The following is a 23,151-nucleotide window of genomic DNA, read 5'->3' on the forward strand; positions in this document are numbered from 1 at the left end:
AGCTCCTGTGGGACGTTCCATCCGCCCCACCATCTCAGCGTTCATGAGCCACCTGGTACCTTGAGGTATGTAGAAAAAACATATAAAGCTGTGTCTATGTCCAAATTGTCGAATCTCTTTGAATAGATTCAGAGAGATTAAAGGGTCTCCTGACTGGATTTGGATTTGGAGACTCAGCTGCCAAATCAGGCTGAATCTCCACCAAATAGAATCAGCAACCGAAGCTTCACATACTCCTATAAAATACGTACATTTAAGAAGGGGGAAGATTATTGAAGCAGTCCCATTAATTGGACCTCAGTAGTACGCAAGACTTTAAACAATAATTAAAGCGTGGAGGCAAATGTAAAATGGCATAAAATGCAACATGGGATTCTCAAAGGTAAATTATACCAAATTAACTTCATAACTGATAAGATAACTGATTTTCCAGAGGAAGGAATTCAGTTGGTCTCATTTTTCTGGACTTCAGTGAAAGATTTGATACAATACCCCATTGAAAATCACTCATTAAATGGGAGAAGATGGAGATCAGTAAAATAACTGTAAACTGATTAAGGAACCAAAATATGGGAAGAGAACAGGTCATATTAAATGGGGAAGTATTAGGCTAGAGGGAGGTTAATAGTGGGGTTCTTCAAGGGTCTCTCTTGATACTGATTTTGTGTAATATTGTCATTAATGATTTGGCACCAAAAATAAAAATTTGCTCCTGAAATTTGCAAATTACAAAATTCAGAGGGATCTTCATTGCACAGAGGAAGAATGGTTAACCAGGAGTACTAGAATAATAAGAAATAATAGAATTATAGAATCATAGAAAATTAAGATTGGAAGGGACCTCAGGAGGTCATCTAGTCCAACTCCCTGCTCAAAGCAAGACTATCCCCAACTATATCATTCCAGCAAGGGCTTTGTCAAGCCAGGCCTTAAAAACCTTGAAGGATGAAATTGACACCATCTCTTTAGGTAACCTATTCCAGTGTTTCACCACCTTCCTAGCGAGAGAGTTTTTTTTCCTAATATCCAACCTATACCTCCCTTAGTGAAACTTGATACTATTGTTCCTTATTCTGTCATCTGCCACCACAGAGAACAGTCTAGCCCCATCTTCTCTGGAATCACCGTTCAGGTAGTTGAAGGCTGCTATCAAATCCCCGCTCAGTCTTCTCTCCTGCAAACTAAATAAACGCAGTTCCCTCAGCCTTTGCTCATAAGTCATGTGCCCCAGCTCCCAAACTATTTTGGTTGCCCTCCACTGGACTTGTCCACATCCTTTATATGGTGGGGGGGCCCAAAACTGAACACAGTATTCCAGATGTGGCCTCACCAGTGCAGAATAGAGTGGAATAACTACTTTCCTCAATGAGGAACGTGGAAGTTTAACTGTACACGGTCATACAGCTAATGAAGAATAAGAAAAATGTCTGCTATAAGCTGAGGAGTCATCAGGTAGAAGCAGTAGAGAGGCCAATTCTGGTTGCCCCACATTAAAGAAAAATAAGTCTTGGTAAGAAAGGTAATTTTAATGTAGCAGAAACACAGGATACATCTGTAATGCAGAGTATGATGTGTTGCTGTGCCTAGGCTGCTTTCCATACCAAAAATATCTCATTTTAAAGCTATTTCATTCTCTGCTACATTCACATTGCAAGGACTTTTAAACCAGAGGTTGGCAAACTGTAACCCATTGGCCATATGTGGCTGGGGAAACAGGGGCTTCAGCACAATTTTGTGAGGGTGTTTGCTGTATCACAGGTAGCTGTATAGGCATGTTATCCATGCTATACCATGATGGTGGTCATCAAGTCCTGGTGTCAGCCCTCCTTGGACACAATCTGGATCATTCTGGCCTGCCCCTGGAAAACAGAGCTAACCCTTTTTCTACATGTGCCAATGCTCTACACATGCAAATGCTTCAGGATGCTTCTATAGACGGGCAGGCATCTGTGTGTGTGGGCACCCGGGCAGGCACCTACATGTGTGGAGAAGCAGGAGTAGATTTGCTGCTCATGGCAGCAGTTTGTTCCCGCCCCTGCTGCCCCTGCACCAGCCCCTTGCAGAGCCAGCGTGAGCTCTAGGCTCCCCCTTAGTACCAGTCTAGGGGCTGTCAGGGAGCGTGGGTCCAAGAGACTGTTGTCTCCTGGCAGGGGCTAAGAGATTGCTCCCTGGCCCTAGGAGCTGCCTACTGCCAGAGCAGGCTCTACCATCGTGGTCACAAACTGTGGGCTGAGAGATCCTTGCCACCAGGGTAAGGGGGCATTGTCCCCACTTAGGCTTCAGTGGCAAAGCCCACCCTGGCAGCAGACAGCTCCCAGGGCCAGGCAGCAATCTTCTGCCCTCTGCTGCCCAGCTGACCGGAAACAAATTTTCTCCTAGTTGGATATCTACACATGCCATACCGCATAGTAATTACTCCCAAGTAAATTTGTTATCTGTATTTACAGGTAGCAAATTTATTTGCAATTAGAGCAAATTACTGCATAGTAAGCATCTGAATGTGTAGACGGGGACACTTACTGTGCAGTAATTTGTTCTGATCTCAAGTAAAGCATCTTATGTAGATGTGCCTACTGTGTGGCATAGAGATATAGAATCCAGCTTTAAATTAACAAATGTGAGTACTGTACCTGGATAACCAAAAGAATGTAGCCTATTTTTATCTTAGCAAAATGAAGGATGAGAAGAGACATGATTTCTCCCTCCAAATATTTTAGGGAGCAAGCACCATAACTATTTAAACTAAAGGATAATTTTGGCAAAAGAACAACTGGGTATTATCTGGCCATGAATAAATTTATCCTGGAACTTAGAAGGTGATTTCTAGCAATGAGTTCAGTGAGGGTTTAGGATTATCTTCCAGTAGAAGTCTAGGAGACAAGATACTCAAGCACTTTAAAATAGAGCTTGATCAGTTTTTAGAAGTGATTATATGATGCTGTTGCCTGAAATACCAAGAATGAGACTCAATGGCTGATGTGTGGTTCTTTCCAGTTCTATTTTTCTATTTAATTTTGCCAAATCTTCCAATAATAAATATACAGTATTGTGATAGTTAACATTTAGATCAGTCTTATCTCTGAGATTTTGAACAAACACAATTTTGTTAGTCAGTTTTCTCCTGTTGTTTGTAAAGCCTGAAGTATCTCTTATGTCTCCTCTCCTAAAATTCATAATATCATAAAGCATCATTTTAAAGAGTATATTACAACATTTAACTCTATCTCTCTCTAAAGAAACAGAGTAAAACATATTTCTTTGTACCTAAATGTACCTCTTAAAATTTATACAAAAAATACCTCATCTTTGCTGCTTTCATCTTGAACAATTTAGTCAATTCCCTCATGTCCAATTTAATTAATCTCTTTCTAAACTCCATTCATACCCAGAATAAACTTAGTAAATTAGGATACAATGGGAACTCACTAATATAGCCTCATTTTATACCTATATACTTCACAGAAGAAAAAGCAAGAAAAATTTTGAAGAATAGGAATCTAGAATTGGATCAAATTGCAAGCTGATGTGAGATGTAATCAAGAAGAAATGATGAAGGAACTCTGTAGGAAGAAAGTTCAGTCTAAACCTGTGTATGATTTATACAGTATGTGTCTTTCAATGCAGTGAGTGAGCTGGTGTCTTTAAGAGGGGATTAAAAAGCCAGTTAATGGAAAGCAAATGAAGTACAATTAAATGGGTTTATTTCCTCTTGGCCAGTTGAGGAATATAATGAGAGTTTGTAGTCTGAGATTTACTGAAATGGAACCTGGAAGCTAGTGATGTGTATATAATAAATTTTCAAATTTTCATCCATGTTCAAATTTTTGCCCTTCTAGCATTTCATTCAAAAACTAATATAAAAAATCCAATTAAAAAAGCAATCCATCCTCCAGCAAACCATGTTCCAAGACACCATCATCTTGGAGTCCTCTGTCCTGCCATTTCCCTAGACTTCCAGCTTCCTCCTTTAATGTGTTTTGGTGGTGTTACCTTTTGTGGTGAAAGGAAATGAAGTTTTCACTTGCAGTAGATAACAATATTGTAGGTCTGAAATTCTTCATGTGACTTCACAAATATGATTCTTTTCATTTGTGTTTGCTCTGGAATTTCTTGGTATTGTGCCAATACAATTAGGAGAAGGTAGAAAATGCACCGCACTAGTGTCTTAATACATTGTAGAGGCAATCCTGAATCCACATTTACATTCAGGATCATACATTTTCAACAAATAGACATTTTCAACAAATAGAACCTTAGAGTTTAGCCAAATCTCTGCAGTAACTCTACCAGGAGAAATAACTTGTAATTCTTATTAAGTATTATGGATTCTACAAGAAGCCTTTCAAAATATGAAGTTTACCTGCCATTGACTACAGTTTTCTTGGCCCTTATACCCTGTCCTGTTCTGGAAAAGATCCTCTAAGAGAATATTGATTTATGTTTTCAAGATTGGCACCAGTGTTGCATTTTACCAGAACAAACGCTGTGTCACAACTAATTAGGGATAGAATGTACCAGCAGAGCCACGCTGTCCATTACTGATTTTTGTTGTTATAATGACATTAGTGAGTATTTGATATTGGGCACATTTTTATATGGCTGAGTTATGCCATTCCCTGAAACATCCATAACTTATGATCTAAGCATACGCACACTTTTGAGCTTTTTTCTTGGCTAAAAATGGATAAAAGTAGTAAAATTCTTTAGGAGTTGTCAGCAGTTTGTTGGAATTCCAGGTTCAGATATCTTTGATCAATTAACTTGCATTTTTCAGGACTCAAATATTTTATCAACTTTCTTCTGTACAGAGAACCAAACCCATGTATTATTTGGGATTTTTGTAGATGAGACTTGTTTATATTTTACCTATATCAAGGGCTTATAATATTTTTTTTGGGAGGGGGGGGGTCAAAGAAAAGCACATGGCTATGCTAACAGTGAAAGGAGGGTTACCAAGTTTGATACCTTTAAATCACTGGATCTAATGTTACATAAAGAAATGTTCTATTGCTTGTCCTAGCAGCAGTTGTTTATGGAATAATTAAAATGACTGCCAACACATTCACAAATTACTTTCATACCAGAGGCATAGCAAGCTCCTTTTGGTGCCCTGGACAGGAGGCGGGTGTACTACAGGGATGATGGGGCCAGAGACATACTTGGTAGGGCTTGTGCCCTCAGAAACTACAGGCCAACTAGTGTGAAAGACCCAGGGGGTGGAACCGTGATGGTTCTGAGGCCCCTGCAGCTAAGAAAAAAGGTGTCCCTTTTCTAAGGAGTTAAGCCTCTCACTGCCAAATGCCATGCTGAACAAGTAATAAAAATCCTGAATTTAGCAGGGGGGCACCCCTCTCCCCCATCTTCATTCCCTACTCTTTTTTCCTTCATCATTTAACTGCCTTGACCCACAGAGCCTCCCTGTATTATTGCCTGGATCCTGGTCCCACTCACTGCAGTGAAGCCTGTAGCTGTCAGAGTAGCAGCATTGTTGTATCTATTCCAGCACCCTGCAGCCTCTGTCCCAGGACCCTTTCCCTTAATCAGCACCTGAGGCTAGTCACCCACTGACCTACCCCCCAGTTACACTACTGCCTCACACAGATTGCCCCTAAAAGAAAATGGTGGAGGCAACAAAAGTTCACATTAGTAGCTACGTTGCTGCTCATTAATTCATGTTTTGGTCTGCTCGCGCCTGCCACAGATGCTATCTGCAAACTGTCTACAGCCCTGGTTAAAGAATGTGGTTGGTTCAGGGACTTGAAAGGGAAAAATGATTGCATGGGAGGGAGAAATAAGTTGCTTGTTCTTTTAAAGTGGTCTTTTCATGCAGACTATAGATAAGGTGTAATATTTTTTAGTGTACCTAAGGCTGAGAGTCACAAACCTTTTTAAGAGTGTTGAGTATATATTACAGAAAGCAACCACTGGGCTGCAGAGTGTCACATGGAAATTATTCATTTTCCTGGTTCTGTGAGCATCACAAACCACTGGAGCTATGTTCCCCTGATTTATGATGTCACTAACGTCCCTCAAGAGAATTACTTTCCTGAAAACCACCATAGATCATTTGTTATTCTACAGAATGTGTGTTATACGTATCACATTTAAAAAGAAAGCTTTTATGTTTTAAATGTGTTAAGGCAGGTGGTGAGATTAATTCTTTAGCAGCTGAATTGATTGATTTCTTTTAAATACAGTTTGTATATTATTTATACACAGCTTTATATACTGTATCCAGAACACAGCACTCCCTTTCCTGGTCTGAGCTGTATCTTTCACTGATATCCAATCACTTTCTATTTTTGCCTCTTAGGATTTGATACCAGCATTTTGCCAATTTGCAAGGACTCCCTTGGCTGGATGTTTAACAGGCTTGATACGAACTATGACCTGCTGTTGGACCAGTCAGAGCTTGGAAGCATTTACCTTGACAAGAATGAACAGTGCACCAAGGCATTCTTCAATTCTTGTGACACATACAAGGACAGTTTGATATCTAACAATGAGTGGTGCTACTGCTTCCAGAGACAGCAAGGTAAAAGATGAGAATAACCTGCAGATGCAGATGACTGACCTGATTGTAGTGTTTTATCATTTTCTGAACATGTTAAAAAGATTATAGTGAACTACAAGTTCTTAAGTGCTTATCTTAGGAATTTTTCTTAAGGTTTTGAACTACTGTGAATACACAGTGAAAAGAAAGTCAAAAACAAGCTGCACTGAAAATGTTGCCAGACATCCAAGACATGCTAAATAAAATGTAAAATAGCAATTAATGCTTTTATAGCAGCATTGCTTCTCCAACCAACCTCCAGCAGACACTTTGAGAAAAGAGGGAACCAAAATGAAAGAACAAAATTATCAGCATTAATCCTCCCTCTATCTGTTTTGCCCACATTATAAAATAAACATTTTTATTGCTCTGCTGTGGCATTTTAATGTTCTGTTTTGTGAGCCTATTAAAATAACTGAATCAACTGCAACATCCTGCAAAATGTTATTTTCATTCATTTGACCCTATAGCCATTGATTTTTAGGACCTAGCTAAAACCTTTTGTTGAGTTCTTGAAATTATTTAGAAAAAAAAAAGTTAATAATATCTATAGGCAGTTCATTTCTGAACTATCCACAAATGAAAATTAAATCAACAATAAACAACACTTTTATAGCTATGTAATATATTCCGTAAGTTATTAAATCAATTTAATTTTAATAAGGTTTTAAAAAAATCCTTGCCATTGGCTATTGGCTGAGGCTGGACAGAAATGGATATATTTACATTCAGCTTCTTATTCAGCAGATGATGTAGAGGAAAAAAAATATCAGGTCCCCAGCTCCCACTGGTTGTGTCTACACATCGCTGTAATGAAAACCTTAACGACATAGCTCATTGCTATGGAGACGTAGCATTGGCAGGCACGAAGTGTAACACCAACGCTACTGCTCAGTAGCATTGGAAATAACCCATGTAGCACTAGGACTGCACAGTAACAGTAGTGTATGAGTAACAGTATGAGTACCAGTAGTTACTGTGCAGTAACACACAGTAACAGTAGTTACTGCACAGTAGTTACTGTGCAGTCATTTAGTGTTTGCTTAAGCATCATTACTAAATGATTGTGGAGTAACAACTGCACAGTCCAGCGCACATGTAAATGCACCCACTGAGTGGCTGTGTCTATACAAGACACTTTACTATGCAGTAGACAAACCTAACCATCTACACATGCAGGCACTTAGTATGCAGTAAATTAGTCTACTGTGCAGTAAATTTACTACCTGCATATGGAGTAAAGTTACTGCCCAGTAAAGCCAAATAGTATTAATTACACATGAAACACACCCAGTTAGTCCGTAAGAATTGAGTATTAAACTGACCCTTGGTATCAGCTTAGAAAACTAAGCTAAGTCTGTTTTGTGTCCCTGATGCTCCCATGGAAGTCTGCTTTCAAAGACTCCCTGCCCATCCACTATCACTCACATACACCAAATCCAGTAATGCAATGATGTAGCAGTTTTGGGGGTTTCTGCTACAGCTGTTCTCAGCATCTCTGTTGGGATGCCCCTGAAGCATCTTGACAGCCACATTTCTAACTTTAGAACATGCAAGCAGAGGCAGTAAGTAGGCAAGATATGTTCAAAACTTACCTTCCCAAGGAGCTCTGAGGATGCAATATCAATGTATCTTAATTTTATCAATCTCTCTCTCAAACCCTCACATTTGAATTTAAAAAGCCCCAGTTCTTTTTACATGATTGAGCTAACTGTCCTCTTGTTTGTTTAAAATCTGCTGTCAGATATAAAATCATTGATAACTACCCAGCATAAAAATCAAGTTTTCATCTTTCAAGAAATCTTATTTACTTTGAAATAGGACTGTCTTTTCAGTTGCAATTTTAGAAGTATTATGCTGCTGCTAAAACCACTGGCCATGTCTACACATGTGCTTAACTGCAGAGTAGACTAATAAGATGCAGAGTGAACCATCACCATCTACACATGCAATGGTATTAGGCTTCAGTAAACTAATTAATGCTGCCATAAGATAGTACTGTCCGGTACAGTACTATCATACAGCAGGGTAATTAATTGCAGTTAAATACATGTGTAGATGCTGACCATGGCATAAATTGCAACCAGTCAGCCAGCCAGCAGGGGGTCAGACTCCTGCCTGCTGCCTAGACACAGCTACATACTTGCAGTACTCCTCTCATACCCCAGCCAGCCCCTCTGCAACCTGAGGCTGGCACCTGGAATCCAGGACTGACCCCTGTTCCTCCTTGGCCAGTGTGTAAACTGCTCTGCCCCAGCTGAAATTGCTGCTGTCCCAGGCACACGTGAATACCGTGCCCAGGAGTAGTTTACTCCAGCTCAAACTGCTCTGGAATTTGTTGCTTCAAATTAATTGCACATGTAGATAGAATCATAGGGCTGGAAGGGACCCCAAAGAATCATCAGGTCCAGCGCCCTGCATGAGCAGAAAAGACAGCTGGGGTCAGACAATCCCAGATACACCGAGTGCCAAATTTATGTTTATTTTTAAAATAAGAGTTGTCACCTATCTGCTATTAGTCATTTAACTATTATTCACTCATCTTCTCTTCCCATAGTATGAACAAGTTGCATAGACATCAATAATTTTTTATTTTTATGAAAATTTGGTAATTTATTGGTGTTCCTTTATGTATTATTGGATTGCACAATCTAAATATATAACTCTCTTAAATGAGATATTTATAGTGATAGTATTACTAGCTAGAGAAGACTTGTTTGCCTCTCTATAATATTCATAAAGTATGCTTGCATTAATAAAAAGCTTGTATGTACATAGCCAGCACTTTATTCATGATTCTTTTGATGTTTTCTGGGAAGTTTTACTACTCTCAAGTATCATATACAGATGTTGATAACTGCTATCAATAATTGTATTGGATGTGTTCAAAGTAAATACAAGAATGAAAGCCAGATCCTATACATTTTTAAAGATAAATAATTGTATCTGAACTTATTATCAGACCAAGATTCTCCTTTTTTGTCTTGGTCTCTTAATGCAAGACTGGAAGTATTCTTCCAGTTATGAGAGCATCTTTTATCTTTAGAGGCAGTGGTAATGAAGAGTAGGTGTTCCTGACCCCTCTGTTGGTCACTGCACATCATCCCTACCTAATTATAAGTTCTACCTTCTAAAATAGTCCAGTCATTTCCTTCTTCAGCAAGATAGGAACTCTGCAGCAGTTGCACCTTACTAACGTGTCCCAACTCTTCTCAAGATCTCGGTATTTGACACGTTTTTCCTCGATCTCTGTGGTGCTGCTTCCAGTCCATCTGGTTTAGTATTTCTGAAATACTTGTCCAAGACTCTTCAGTGGATTTCTGTGGTACTTCAGTTTCTAAATTTGGTCAACATTTTCTTTCCTGTCTCTGTTCTTTGGCCCCTGTTTCCCTCCATGTGCAGGCAGCATTTTATCTAAATGTGTTTATCTAAGTGCCTGCCTTAAGCAGTAAAGCACTCCATTTCTACCATAATGTTACAGTGCTCACCTGAATGCTGAGGCAGTACTAGTCTGTTCATTTTGGCAGATTAGATTGTTTTAATTTTCTAGGGCTAAGGGATCATTGCAGAAAAGGTACTAGCACTAGATTGCCAGGAGCAAGGTGCTATCTTTCCAAAATATGTAAGAAGCAACACCATCTGTTGCTGCTTACCACAGCCGATGCTACACTTGATGCCTTGCTGCCCTCTCTTGTTTTTCAGGATTTGGTATCAAACAAGGATTCAAGAATCTTCAGTGGCTTCAAATTTAGCCTATTGAACAGAAGAGTGACAAAAGCCTAAGATTTGTACTTGCTATGTCATCTTCCTGAGATGATTTGCATAGACACAGTTATAGCTAGCACTGAAGAAGTGTATTATGTACTACAAGCTCTCACTGAAATAGCTGAGGAGACTGCTTTAAGTCCCACGTGATGCTGGTCCAGAGTGCTTCACATGGTCAACCTGTGAAGTTGACACATTGGTTAGACAAGAACATGAAGAAATAAATTTCCCTGCCACTTCTGCCCACACTTACACTCCCCCAGGCCCTCCAAAAGTACAAAAGGGTGGCCTAACCAACAAAACATCCTGGGCCTACAACACAGAGGCTGAGGGCTCTGTGGGTATCATCTACCTGATACTACACATGAAGTCAACGATAATATTGTCTTGGTCATTGGGTAAAGTGGATAATCTATATCCATCCACAACAGGACATGAACCAGCAGTTCCTTGATGTACTTCTATTGAAGATCACCAAATTCCCCCTCCCCTCTACCCCCTCAGCATCTGGCAGCAGAGAGGGTCAGGGAACTAAAAAATAAAAAAAATCCTAGTCTTCTGTGCGGCTACCTTAAAGTCCCAAATACAAGCTTTGAGTCATCTTTCTCTCTCTTTGTTGGCAGGGGTAGCACTCTTGACACAGTTGGATGTCATATCTCAAGGGTCAGTACTCCAGACATAAGAAGCTTTGGCTCAGCAGCTGTGTCTCTTGCACTTATTACAACTCATGCCACTGTCTTATGAAGTATATTCTGCACTATAACCAGTACATAACTGTCATCTCACCTAGACAACTCCAGCCATTTGAGTAAGGGCTGTCTATGGATCAGGAGGGTGTAGTCTGATATTTGGACTTAGGCAAACAGAAAGACTTATCTTGTTCCAAATTCCTTTCCACTTAAGAAGAACACGAGCACAGTGACCATAAATGAGGAAGATTCTTTCAATTTTTCCTCAGTTTTTACTGAAATTGTGCAAGGCCACTGCTATGAAGTTAAAATCAGCTAAGGTATCACACTGAGTGGGTTTTGTCTCCCACTCAGTCAAAGGAACTGATTGAAGATAAAGAGGATAAATCTATTTAATGGGTCAGGGTGGCATGAGCTCAAGTTCTGTCTTGCTGTCACTCCCTTTTGAGACCAAAAGCTTTAACTGCTAAGAGAGTTCTGGCAGTCTTGTGCTCTGGTAGTGAAAATCTTGCAAGATCCTCTTCAAAGATATATTTCATGTCAGTAAGTTTTATGTGCTGCAGTCTTTCCTATTGGTTCATGTTATTTCATTTTCTAATTACACATTTTATGGTTATAAGCAGTAAGGATGATTTAGACTCCGTGGGTAATTTTTAAACTGCCCTGATCAACTTTGGTATTTGTAGTTTTATGTCTAATTTAAGGGACTTTGTTTGGGGTTTTTTAATTTTTCCATCTATCAAGTGTGTTCCCATTCAGTGCATTCCCCCTCTTTGGAAGTTTCTGCCATGCTCTAGATACTTGCTGTATTAGTGGAGACCACTAAATACAGAAACCCTAGAAATAATGATCCCTTTCTAGATGTCAGAGGGTGCGTCTGCATGATCTGCCAACTATGCAGTTGTTACTTATTGCAAATACTAAATGACTTGCAATAAGTAATAAGCTTATGCAAGCACTAAATGACTGTACAGCTACTGGTGTTACTGCACAGTGCCATCACCACGCAGTTTTTGCCTGGCACTACTGCGCAGTAGCAACTAGCTACTGCACAGAAGCTTGTTACTAATGTGCAGTGTTGTCATTGCACAGTTAGTGCCCAGCAGTGCAACGGCGTGGTAACATCTCGTGTAGACACACCCAATAAATAAGACCATTGTTCAAACCTGTATGAAATATGAAGGATAGCAATAGTTGAAGTTCACTGTTAAGAACTAATAACCAGAACAACCATGAATGACAGAAAGATGCTAAATCTCTCCTGCAAGGTGTTGAGGAACTTCAGTTTCCATCAAACACTTCTTATAACCAAAAACAACCAAAAAGAAATATATTTGCTTTATATATAAAGCCTTCATTGACTGTTTCTATAAACTAGGGGCATCAAACTTCCCCACCCCCTGAGTCAAATTCAGGTGTGGCAGCACTAGTCGAGTAAGCAGTGACAGTGGCAGCTGTAATTGTCCTTTGTCCCCTGCTATGGATACATATTGCCAACAGGGCTCCATGAGCTGGACTTTGGAAGCAGGTCCCATTCTGTCAAAATTATCAGCCCCTCACTGAGACCCATGGCCACATAACACAGCTCCATGGGTGCGTGCAGACGAGCATGCACATGCCTCTTGCAGCATCTCAACCCCCTTTGAGATGTGGCAAGAGGCACATACAGGAACAAAAAAACATTCTCCGCACTGCAGATTTGCAGCACAGGGTCCAAATTAGACCCCTGGATATCCATGAGTCAAAAAATACCCTGGGGGAAAAAAGTGGGGCAGGGCATAGTCCAGGACCATGCCCTGAGGCAACCAGAGGCTCGGTCCTCCACAGAGATGCTCTGGTAGCCAACCAGAGCATCTCTATGACTGGCCCTTGCCCCAGTGCTGAAGCACACTGCCTACCCATGTGAGGCAGGCAGTGGTGCAAGATGAAGGAACCTAGACCCAGCTTTGTGCCAGGTAAGTGGGGGGAGAGCTGGAGGAGTGGGAGAGGGGACCATGCAACCCCCATTCATTCCCCCGACCCCCATCTGTTCCCCCACCCCCCACTTGCTGTCATGCACAGCCCCAGCCCCCGCCCTCACACTCACCAGCAGTAGCTGCGGTGTTCAGGGCTGCTTGGGGCTTCATGACATAGTCCTCCTGCATGGGGGGCAGCGGGGCTTGGCCCCAGCTTCCTAACACCCCTGCTGCCGCATCATGCGAGTGCACCCAGCTTAGCAGGGCGCCCCACACTGTCTCAGAGCTCCAGCCACTTGGGCTGAACAGCACTAAGCCCCAGGTGACAGCCACAGCACCTCTAAGCTTCCAGACAGCACAGGTGCCCTGCCAAGTTGGGCCGCACCTGCACAATGTAGCAGCTGCAGCGTGAGTGCTAGATAGCCAGGGCCAAGCCCTGCTGCCCTGCACCACATAGGGGAGTTGTGCCATGAGGCCCCGAGTGGCCCCAACTGCTACTGCTGCTGCTGGTAAGCTGCAGACAGTGCAGGAGGCTGGAACTGGGTGGGGGAGCAATTGTGGGGGCAGGAGCTGAGAGGGGAAGCTCCAGGAAGCTGGAGCCTAATCCCTGAATCATCTCCATCCCACTCCCCCACTTATAGATTCGTAGATTCATAGATGTTAGGGTCGGAAGGGACCTCAATAGATCATCAAGTCCGACCCCCTGCATAAGCAGGAAAGAGTGCTGGGTCTAAATGACCCCAGCTAGATACTCGTCTAACCTCCTCTTGAAGACCCCCAGGGTAGGGGAGAGCACCACCTCCCTTGGGAGCCCGTTCCAGACCTTGGCCACTCGAACTGTGAAGAAGTTCTTCCTAATGTCCAGTCTAAATCTGCTCTCTGCTAGCTTGTGGCCATTGTTTCTTGTAACCCCCGGGGGCGCCTTGGTGAATAAATCCTCACCAATTCCCTTCTGTGCCCCCGTGATGAACTTATAGGCAGCCACAAGGTCGCCTCTCAACCTTCTCTTGTGGAGGCTGAAAAGGTCCAGTTTCTCTAGTCTCTCCTCGTAGGGCTTGGTCTGCAGGCCCTTGACCATACGAGTTGCCCTTCGCTGTACCCTCTCCAGGTTATCCGCATCCTTCTTGAAGTGTGGCGCCCAGAATTGCACGCAGTACTCCAACTGCGGTCTGACCAACGCCCTATAGAGGGGAAGTATCACCTCCCTGGACCTATTTGTCATGCATCTGCTGATGCACGATAAAGTGCCATTGGCTTTTCTGATGGCTTCGTCACACTGCCGGCTCATGTTCAACTTGGAGTCCACTAGGACTCCAAGATCCCTTTCCACCTCCGTGCCACCCAGCAGGTCATTCCCTAGGCTGTAGGTGTGCTGGACATTTTTCCTCCCTAGGTGCAGCACTTTGCATTTCTCCTTGTTGAACTGCATCCTGTTGTTTTCTGCCCACTTGTCCAGCCTATCCAGGTCTGCCTGCAGCTGTTCCCTGCCCTCCAGCTTGTCCACTTCTCCCCATAGCTTTGTGTCATCTGCAAACTTGGACAGAGTACATTTCACTCCCACGTCCAAGTCGCTGATGAAGACATTAAAGAGTATCGGTCCAAGGACCGAACCCTGCGGGACCCCACTGCCCACACCCTTCCAGGTTGAGACCGACCCATCTACCACGACTCTTTGGGTGCGACCCTCTAGCCAATTCGCCACCCACCGGACTGTGCAGTCATCCACATCACAGCCTCTTAATTTGTTCACCAGTATGGGGTGGGATACCGTATCGAAGGCCTTCCTGAAGTCCAGGTATACGACATCCACCCCTCCTCCTGTGTCCAGGCGTTTCGTAACCTGGTCATAGAAAGAGACTAGGTTGGTCAGGCACGATCTGCCCGCCACAAACCCATGCTGGTTTCCCCTCAGCATAATTTGCCCTGCCGGGCTCTCACAAATGTGAGCCTTGATAATTTTTTCAAATACTTTACCAAGGATGGAGGTGAGACTGACCGGCCTATAGTTGCCCGGGTCCTCCTTCCTCCCCTTTTTGAAAATGGGGACCACGTTAGCTCCAGCCTCTAGAGGAATGGAGACAGAGCAGAAGAATGAGTAGGGGGCTGGAGACGAGCAGGCGGCTGGAGATGAGCCCCTGGAGAAAAGCTGGAGATATTCCCCCTGCTGTCTCCAGCCTCCTGCTTGTTCCCCTGCTGTCTCCAGCCTCCTGAGGCTAGAAATAAGCAGGAGGCTGGAGATGAGTGGAGGAATGACCAGGATGCTGGAGACAGCAGGGGAACATCTCCAGCGTGTCTCCAGGGGCTTGTCTTCAGCCTTCTGCTCATTCCCCCACTCATCTCCAGCCTCCTGAGGCTGGAGATGAGCAGGGGAACAAGCAGGGGGATGGAGATGAGCAGGAGAATGAGCAGGAGGCTAGAGACAGCAGGGGAACATCTCCAGCTAGTCTCCAGGAGCCTTCTGCTCATTCCTCTGCTCATCTCCTGCCTCCTGCTCATTCCCCTGCTCATCTTCTGCCTCCTGCTCATCCCCCTGCTCATCTCCAGCCTCCCAAGGCTGGAGACAAGCAGGGAAATGAGCAGGGGATTGGAGACGAGCAGAAGAACAAGCAGGGGGCTGGAGAGGGGGGGTTGGAGGGGCTGGGACCCTGCGGGCAGGGCAGTCCATGTACTATGGGGGGAGGGTTCTGCCCTGTGGGGGGCAGGGGACCTACCCCTTCAAAGCAGTCCCCACACCCACAGTTCCCACACAGCTACCCACACACTGACCCGCAACCCCCCACGTCCCTCCACAGCCACCCACATCCCCCCACCCTCCTTCCCACCCCCCTCCTGCTAACTCCACATCCCCCATCACATACCCACCATGTGATAAGAAAACCAAAAGTAAACATTAAAACATATAGATATTTAGGGTTTATTATGATGCTAGAGACACTGGTAGGCTTCCAAATTGCTTTAACATTGTAAATATAGCAATAAAACATTGTCTCTCTGATCAATGCCTCTCCTTCTCTCTCTCTAATTGTGGAGAAAAGTGGATTTTGGGGTATTTTAAAAAGTGAATTTTGGATGCTGCTTCAGCAGTCCATTTGGCACAAGTGGTAGTGTCCCCAGATACTAACTGCCCAGGTCCCAGAAGCTCCTGTCTATTTGTAACATTCGAATACCATAGGCCTTAAGGCCTACCTGGCTATCTAGTAGCCCCTATTGTATGGGGGCTAGTGGGTTACTGCTACAACAAAATACTTGGGACAACGAAGGCAAAAAACAGGACAGGAGTAACGTTAGGGTCAAAGGGTCAAAACATGAAAATGAGTGTGCCTGAGGGGGGCACCAAATAGAGCCCCCTGGGCCGCACCCACCAGTCCTCAAAGGCATCCAAGGAGCCAGTGGACGCTGCCCACTGGTACTCTGCCCAGAAATGTGTACGGACAGATGAGAGGAAAGCGGCCCCACAGTCTCTGGGTACCTTCCTGGCCAGAGCCTCCTTTCTGGTCAAGTACAGGGCCCACTTGGCCAGGGCCAGGAGGAGGCTTACCAGGAGGTCCCAGGACTTGGTGAGGCTGTGGATGTGGTGACCAAAAACAAAAGGGTGGAGGGTGAACCCCAGAAGTTCCTGAAGGCAAGTAGCCCTGAACTACTGGTCAGGGCAGGTTTTTATACTGCTGGGGCCAGCACAGGAGCTGGCTCTGGGCTCTAGCTCCCCCTGACTGCAGATCCAGGAGGAACCAGGCAGAGTTATTTTGCTCCAAGTGGCACAGTTTGCTCCACAACAAATTGTATGCTCAGGCACATTTGCTGAGGCAAAAAGCCCGAGCTCAAATTTGCACCGCTTCTATTTGAGCTGCTACAAGCACACGTGTTTGCATGTGTGGATGCACCCCATGATTCTAGTTAGGTTTACTAGCAGAGAACTTCAGCATTTGATCTACAAAAAATGCATCCCTTGACATTTTTTTCTAGCATTAAGATTCCTGTGAACAGTACTTTGTAAGTCTACTTTCAGGGACTTTAATTCCAAAAAGAATTGTTATACAGTCAGGATGAATTCCTGGCTAGCTGAAGTTGGCACCAATACAATGGGTTTACACTTCTTTCTTTAATGAAGTATTTTGTCTGTAACTTCTTAAAAGTTTTTTTTTTAATGACATTCAAACTGTAAGGGTGATACCACTTCTTCTTTGTGACCAGTCATCATAGATTCCAGTTTGTATATATTCTGGTAAATTAGAATTCATGAATAATACGGATTAATTCTTGCCCTTGTACCAAACATGACTCTACACTGTTACTAAAAATACTTCTTCACTGCCCAATAGGTAATTGGCACCCACATTAGGAGCCCATGGAATAACCTACCCCAGGTGAGAGGATTTCTGTAACAAAGCCCTACCTACATCACTAGATCCTCACTTCTGCATTGGTTCCTGTGTAACAGGGGCACAACATGGGGGTTTCTGTGCCTATAGTGAGATTCTTGAGTTTTTTCATAGTCAGTTGACTATAGGATATCTTGTTCATACTCTATGGGAATTGTGGGGTGTGCATTATGGGTGTGTATAGAAGTTGCTTTTTTATAATTTAAAGTGCTTTATTGCCATGACTTAGTAGAGGTGCACAGCTTTGCGGCACTTTAAAAATGGGTACAGCACTTTAAATTAGCCCTTGTTAAATGAGGTACTAAATTTGAAGCACTGTATTTTACAGCACTTTAGCAACCTACAGCACTGTAAATAACTTCTGTTTCACTGGTCACATTTCTGACCAGTGGGGAAGCCCCAGGAGGCTGCAGAGTGTCCCTTGCCTCCTAGCCTGAAAAGTTCAGGGAGGCTCAGAGGTTGTCCTCCCCTCTCCCCCCAAACACTGCACTTCTGTCATGTTTAAAAGTGATGTAATTTTATAGCGCTGTAAGAAGTGCTCTAAATCTATAGCACTGTAAAACATGCACAGAGCACTTAAGTACACAACCTAAAGTACTAACAGCACTGGAGTATTATTTTTCCCCATCCTAAGTGAAACAGCATCTCTGCTGATTTTAAGTAGGGTATTGGCTAAAGGGATGGACATCAACTAATCATTTATTCTGCAACCTCTGTTGAGCTAAGACTGCATGCCACAAAGTGCCTCCTCTTTGAAAAAGGACACACCTTTCATTACTGATTCTGTAATGTAGACTGTAGTATACACAGCATGCAAAGAAAACGTTTTTTGCACTTTTACCTTCTGACTCGCTGCACAGCAGCTTAGGTTCATTCACATCCAGTTTTAGTTAAATACTTTCAGTACGTTCAGCTTTTTAGAGAATATTTTGTGGTTACTTTGAAGTTTTCAAAGAAAAGAGCCTGATATTTAGGGAACTGTGAATTTGTATCTATACTTTTTACCTCAGAGTTCCTGATCCTAGTTTATTTTTCAGATTTATTTTTAAACCTCAATCATTAGTTTGTTAGTGTAGATAAAGAAACCTGTAGTGCCTTGAATTAATATTAGATACAAAGTCTCACAAATTTTAACAGAGAAACTATAGTACCACTACTAGTTCTGTTAATAATAGAGTTTTCCTTTGCTTACACTCATGCAGCTTTCAGCATCAGTACATCTGTGAAAAGATTTAAAGAGATGTTGGTGTCTCAACCAAATTTTGCCTTTTAATGACTGTGTATGGGTCCCATTAGAACTGATAAAATTATCTACAATTGTATAATGCAAGCGTTCTTATCTTGTAGGGATTTAGTCTTACAAGAACCTTTCCTACCATGCACATCTGTTAGCTGTATTTATATTGTAGTTCCTTCATTTTAATCATTAAAAGCCAGTTTCAACTCACTGAAATCAGTCTTCCTATTGGTTTCAACAGAAGTTGGAGTGTGCTATTAGAATGTTATATTGTACTGTTGCTTTAATATTATATCATTATACTGTTAATTTAAAACACATTAAGAGGAGACTATAAACAGCTAATGAAGGTTTTTTCCTTGAAATATTTTAACAGCTATAGCACATGAAAAAGCAGTTGAAATAAAGAGATTTTCTCATATAATACTTGGCACATGACAATTTTGGACATCTGTCAAATATGTCCTGTTTCTTGATTGTCTAGAAATCTCCTATCTGTCTTTTTAATCAGAGCAGGTGCATGTACTCATTTCTAAGGCAAATAGATTCCATAGTCTGGTACGTGTTATAACACTCATTCTCAGGTGCAAGTGGCTGTAGATTTACAAAAGTAAGTCTACTTTCAAATTAAAAAGGAAGCAAGGATGTATTTGAGCACATGAAATGGGAAATATAAACATGACTTCCCCCGTCCCCCAAAAATAAGGGCAAACGGGGCAAATATAAGTGTTATAAGACCAGTGGTTTTCAACCTGGGGTCCATGGACCTTTGGGGGTCCACAGACTGTCTAGGTAGTACACCAAAGATAACTATGATGACTGTGACACCTTAACCACATTACCACCATGCCCAAATATGACATTTGATGAAGGATGTATAGATTTCTTAACACCAGATGATAGGAGGAACTTCAAATATAACAAATCATGAAAACAGTCAATCAGGTTTCCTTCTTTTGATCTAGTGTAATCTCTTTAACATTTTTTATGTCTTTTTAGACCCACCTTGCCAGACAGAACTCAGCAACATTCAGAAGCAGCAAGGGGGAAAGAAGCTCCTTGGTGAGTCATAGATCATTTTTTTGAAGGTTTTATTGCTTACATAAATAACCCTAGTGAAACAGCAACATAAAATCAATATTAATCCAACAAAGATAGACCACACTAAATTCCAGTAAGAAAATTTATGAAGTTTTTGAAAGCTATTAAACTTAGTTTTATTACCTTACCTACCAAAAGATATTACATCTGTTTTATTACCCTAATAGAATGTACATTTTTACAGTTATTAGGCAAAAAGGTAGTCCTAAGATAACATTTCTGCTGATAGTTTCTCTGTAATATTCTGCAAGTAATTGAAATCTTTGCTGGGAACAAATTCCATAATATACATGAAACTGCTGCACACATCACAACTGCTGTATTTTCATAACTATTTAATTTAAAAAAAATCATTTTAGCCTTAGATGTCTTTTTAAAAACTAGAACAAAAGACGCAACCAAAATAACTTGAGACAGTGTTACTGATCAGAATGGTGGTTTTAAATTTTACATACATTTTGTTATATTTGAAAATCATTTTTTTTATTTACAATTTGCTTCTTTAAAAGATTGCTTGATCCATTTATTATTACCAAATTGTTTTGACATTTACAAATTCCCTTGTTCCAATTTATAGTGTCTTACAAACTGATTCTAGAACTTATTCTGTATGGAGCTCCTCTTGACAGCACTAGGGCTCTGCACAGCTGCAGCAGATTATCTTCATGGAGCATATGCCTGTGTGTGCAGGAAATAGGGTTTAGTTTGCAAATAAATGAAATTTATTATTAGAAGTGCACCCATACATCAGTCCCATATCAGCACCGTTTTAAGGAAAATTGACAGTATCGGCAATCGTCTTTTTTGGCTGATGTGGCTGATAATGTCATATATAAATGCCCTGTGCATATGTGCAGCCTGCAGGTGGCCAGGAGCACCGCCGAGCAGCATGGAAAGCAGCTGTGTCCGGTTTGTAAGTCTGTTCTGAGGGAAGGAGTGTGTAGGGGGCAGATCGAGACCCCAGCAGTGAGTGAGGGAGTGGGGCAGGGGCAGGTGCTGCACAGCTGGGGCAGGACAAGAGATGGAGCTGTGGTTCATCCGAAGGGTGCAGGGGAGGGGTGGCTCCAGCTGCTGTGCACACCTCAGGAGGGCATGGGGGGTTTGTGCCCCCCAGATCTGTGCATGGGGTGAGGACAGGCTGCCACTGCAGGCTGGGGCTGGGGCTGGGGCTGCGGCAGCCCTGGGCTCTTCCCAGTGGTGGGGTTTGGGCCAGGCTGCACTCAGGGCATGCGGCAGCAGCACTGGGAGGGGGGCTACAGTGAATTTTGGGGTGGCTGCAACATCCCCCCGTAACTCCCCTTGCAGCGCAACTGTCGCCCACCCCAAGTACAGCCCAGCCCCCCCCACCAAGAAGATCTTGGCTCCCCCCCCAGCCTGCAGCAGTAGCCTGCCCTCACCCCATGTGCATATCTGGGGCACACACCCCCATGCCCTCCTGGGGTTCATGCAGCAGTGGGAGCCGCCACTCCCTCCCTGTACTCCCCAGATGAGCCATTCATGGCTCTTTCCTGTGCCCCGCTCCAGCTCTGCAGTGCCTGCCCCAGCCCCACTCCCTCCCTTACTGCTGGGGCTTCAGTCTGAACCCCAATGCCCCTTCCCTTCCTCCTCACCCCTTCCTCCACAACAGACTTACCAGCCAGACCTGTTGTCCAAGCTGTCTGGCTGCATATTTGCAATCGGATCGGTATTGGCCAATATGGCTCGTTAAAAATCTGCCATCAGTATTGGCCCTAAAAACCTCTATCGGTGCATCTCTATTAACTACTATATTATTGTGTTATGCAGCTTAACTTTGGAAGCTAAATGATTAGTTAGTGTATTCTAGTTCACTGAAACACTAACCCTCTAGTGAAACTGAATGTAATTTTTACTGAAATTGAAAATCATGATAGCCATAGGAGCTACAGAACTCCAGCAAATCACCAGTGTGTCTACAGCAGATTCAGAGGTCTGTCCCAAACATAGTGTGACATCAAGCTAGCATGGTTCAAGCACACTGATTTCCATAGCCAAGAACACACAACGAAGGGATGGTGACTAGCATCACATCTACCTGCTTTTGGTCCCCCAGCTTGAATGACCAAGGCCAATTTCTGCACATATCCACAGCACATGAAGAAACTCGCTTCTTAAAGCTGTTGCAAGGACTTATACATGTGCTTAGGGGTGAGGGGCATTTTAGAGTGGTTCCCAGACAGCCACTCTAATTAAAATGCTGCAGCATCACATGTATTAAGCCCCAATATGTTTAAAAATGGCTGTGGTATGCTAACTCAGGGGTGGCCAAAATATGGCCTGCAGGCCAGATTTGGCCCACCAGGTGATTCCATCTAGGCCATGGGGCCACTCCAAAAGTCAAAAGACAATCATCACTGGATCATGCCCTTGGCTACACCTCTGAAAACTGGTGCATCTCTGCAGGAAGCACTGGCTCTGCTTGCTAAGCCACCAATCCCCACCCCAGCCTGGGCTGACCTGCCCTGTCCCCAGCCCCAAGATAGGGAATGAGGGAGACAAGAAGCTTCTGCCTGGCAGAGGCTTTTGCCTGGTGACCCCATGATTATTTACCAGTCCTCCTTTCCTGAATCTTACAGCGGAACGAGTTTTAGTTGAAACGTCCCCACCACCATTTTCCAGTGCAGGGATGCTGATACAAAAGACACTGCAGCACTTTAATTAGAGCAGCACTCGGAACCTGTCTAATTCAAGCACTGCCCCCCACACCCCTGGCGCACATATAAAAGTGCCCTCCATTGTGAGGAACTGCATGCTAGGGGGCTGTGCTGAGCTGATCCAACACACTGCAGCCATGTAGGGCCAGGGACTTGGGTAGAAGTTGCGCATTATGGGGCCAGGCTGGGCTGGGCTGCATGCTGCTGCCACATAGGGCCAGGGATTTGGGCAGTAGCCTGGGAATTGTGTGCTATGGGTCTGGGCTAGTCTAGCCCCACACGCTGCCGCCACGTGCGGCTCCAAGGACCCCCACATACACTCCTCACACACACCCACACCCTCCCACACACCCACCCACCACCATACCCCCACACACACAAACAACCTTGCACACACCCTCACCCCAACACACCTGCACCCCAACACACACACACACACCCACGTACCCCACCATACCTGCCAGCAGCCTCCTCCACACCCTGCCATACCCCATTCACACACCCACCAACACTTCCCACCCTCCCACCATACCCATATCCCACACACACACACACACACCCTCACACCCCTCCACATACACCTCCCCTTCTCGCACACAATATACAAAAGTAAGACTTTATTTTGAGCTATTATGCAATCACCTTTATATACACTACTCAAACACACATAAGTCAGGACATTATTTTTTTTTAATAAAATTAAAATATGTAGTAGTAGATGATTGATTTATTTTTAGTATATGATTTTTTTTCCGGTTCCAAGATGTCACCCAAGATGGCACTCTGAAGGAGTACTTCCG

General features: G+C 43.3%; 1 protein-coding gene across 4 annotated transcripts in view; it reads left to right on the forward strand.

Moving 5' to 3' along the window:
- The window catches only part of SPOCK3 (SPARC (osteonectin), cwcv and kazal like domains proteoglycan 3), a 508,697-nt gene that overhangs the window by 479,964 nt on the left and 5,582 nt on the right, over positions 1-23,151 (forward strand). For 3 of the 4 annotated variants that reach the window (XM_059721898.1, XM_019481419.2, XM_019481420.2), the window contains 2 exons: positions 6,314-6,535; positions 19,578-19,640. In XM_059721898.1, the coding sequence (XP_059577881.1) occupies positions 6,314-6,535; positions 19,578-19,640 (285 nt within the window). The remainder of the gene's footprint in view (positions 1-6,313; positions 6,536-19,577; positions 19,641-23,151) is intronic. The other variant, XM_059721899.1, reaches the window with a different exon arrangement.

The sequence above is a fragment of the Alligator mississippiensis genome, chromosome 2 (assembly GCF_030867095.1).
Source record: "Alligator mississippiensis isolate rAllMis1 chromosome 2, rAllMis1, whole genome shotgun sequence".
Taxonomy (NCBI): domain Eukaryota; kingdom Metazoa; phylum Chordata; order Crocodylia; family Alligatoridae; genus Alligator; species Alligator mississippiensis.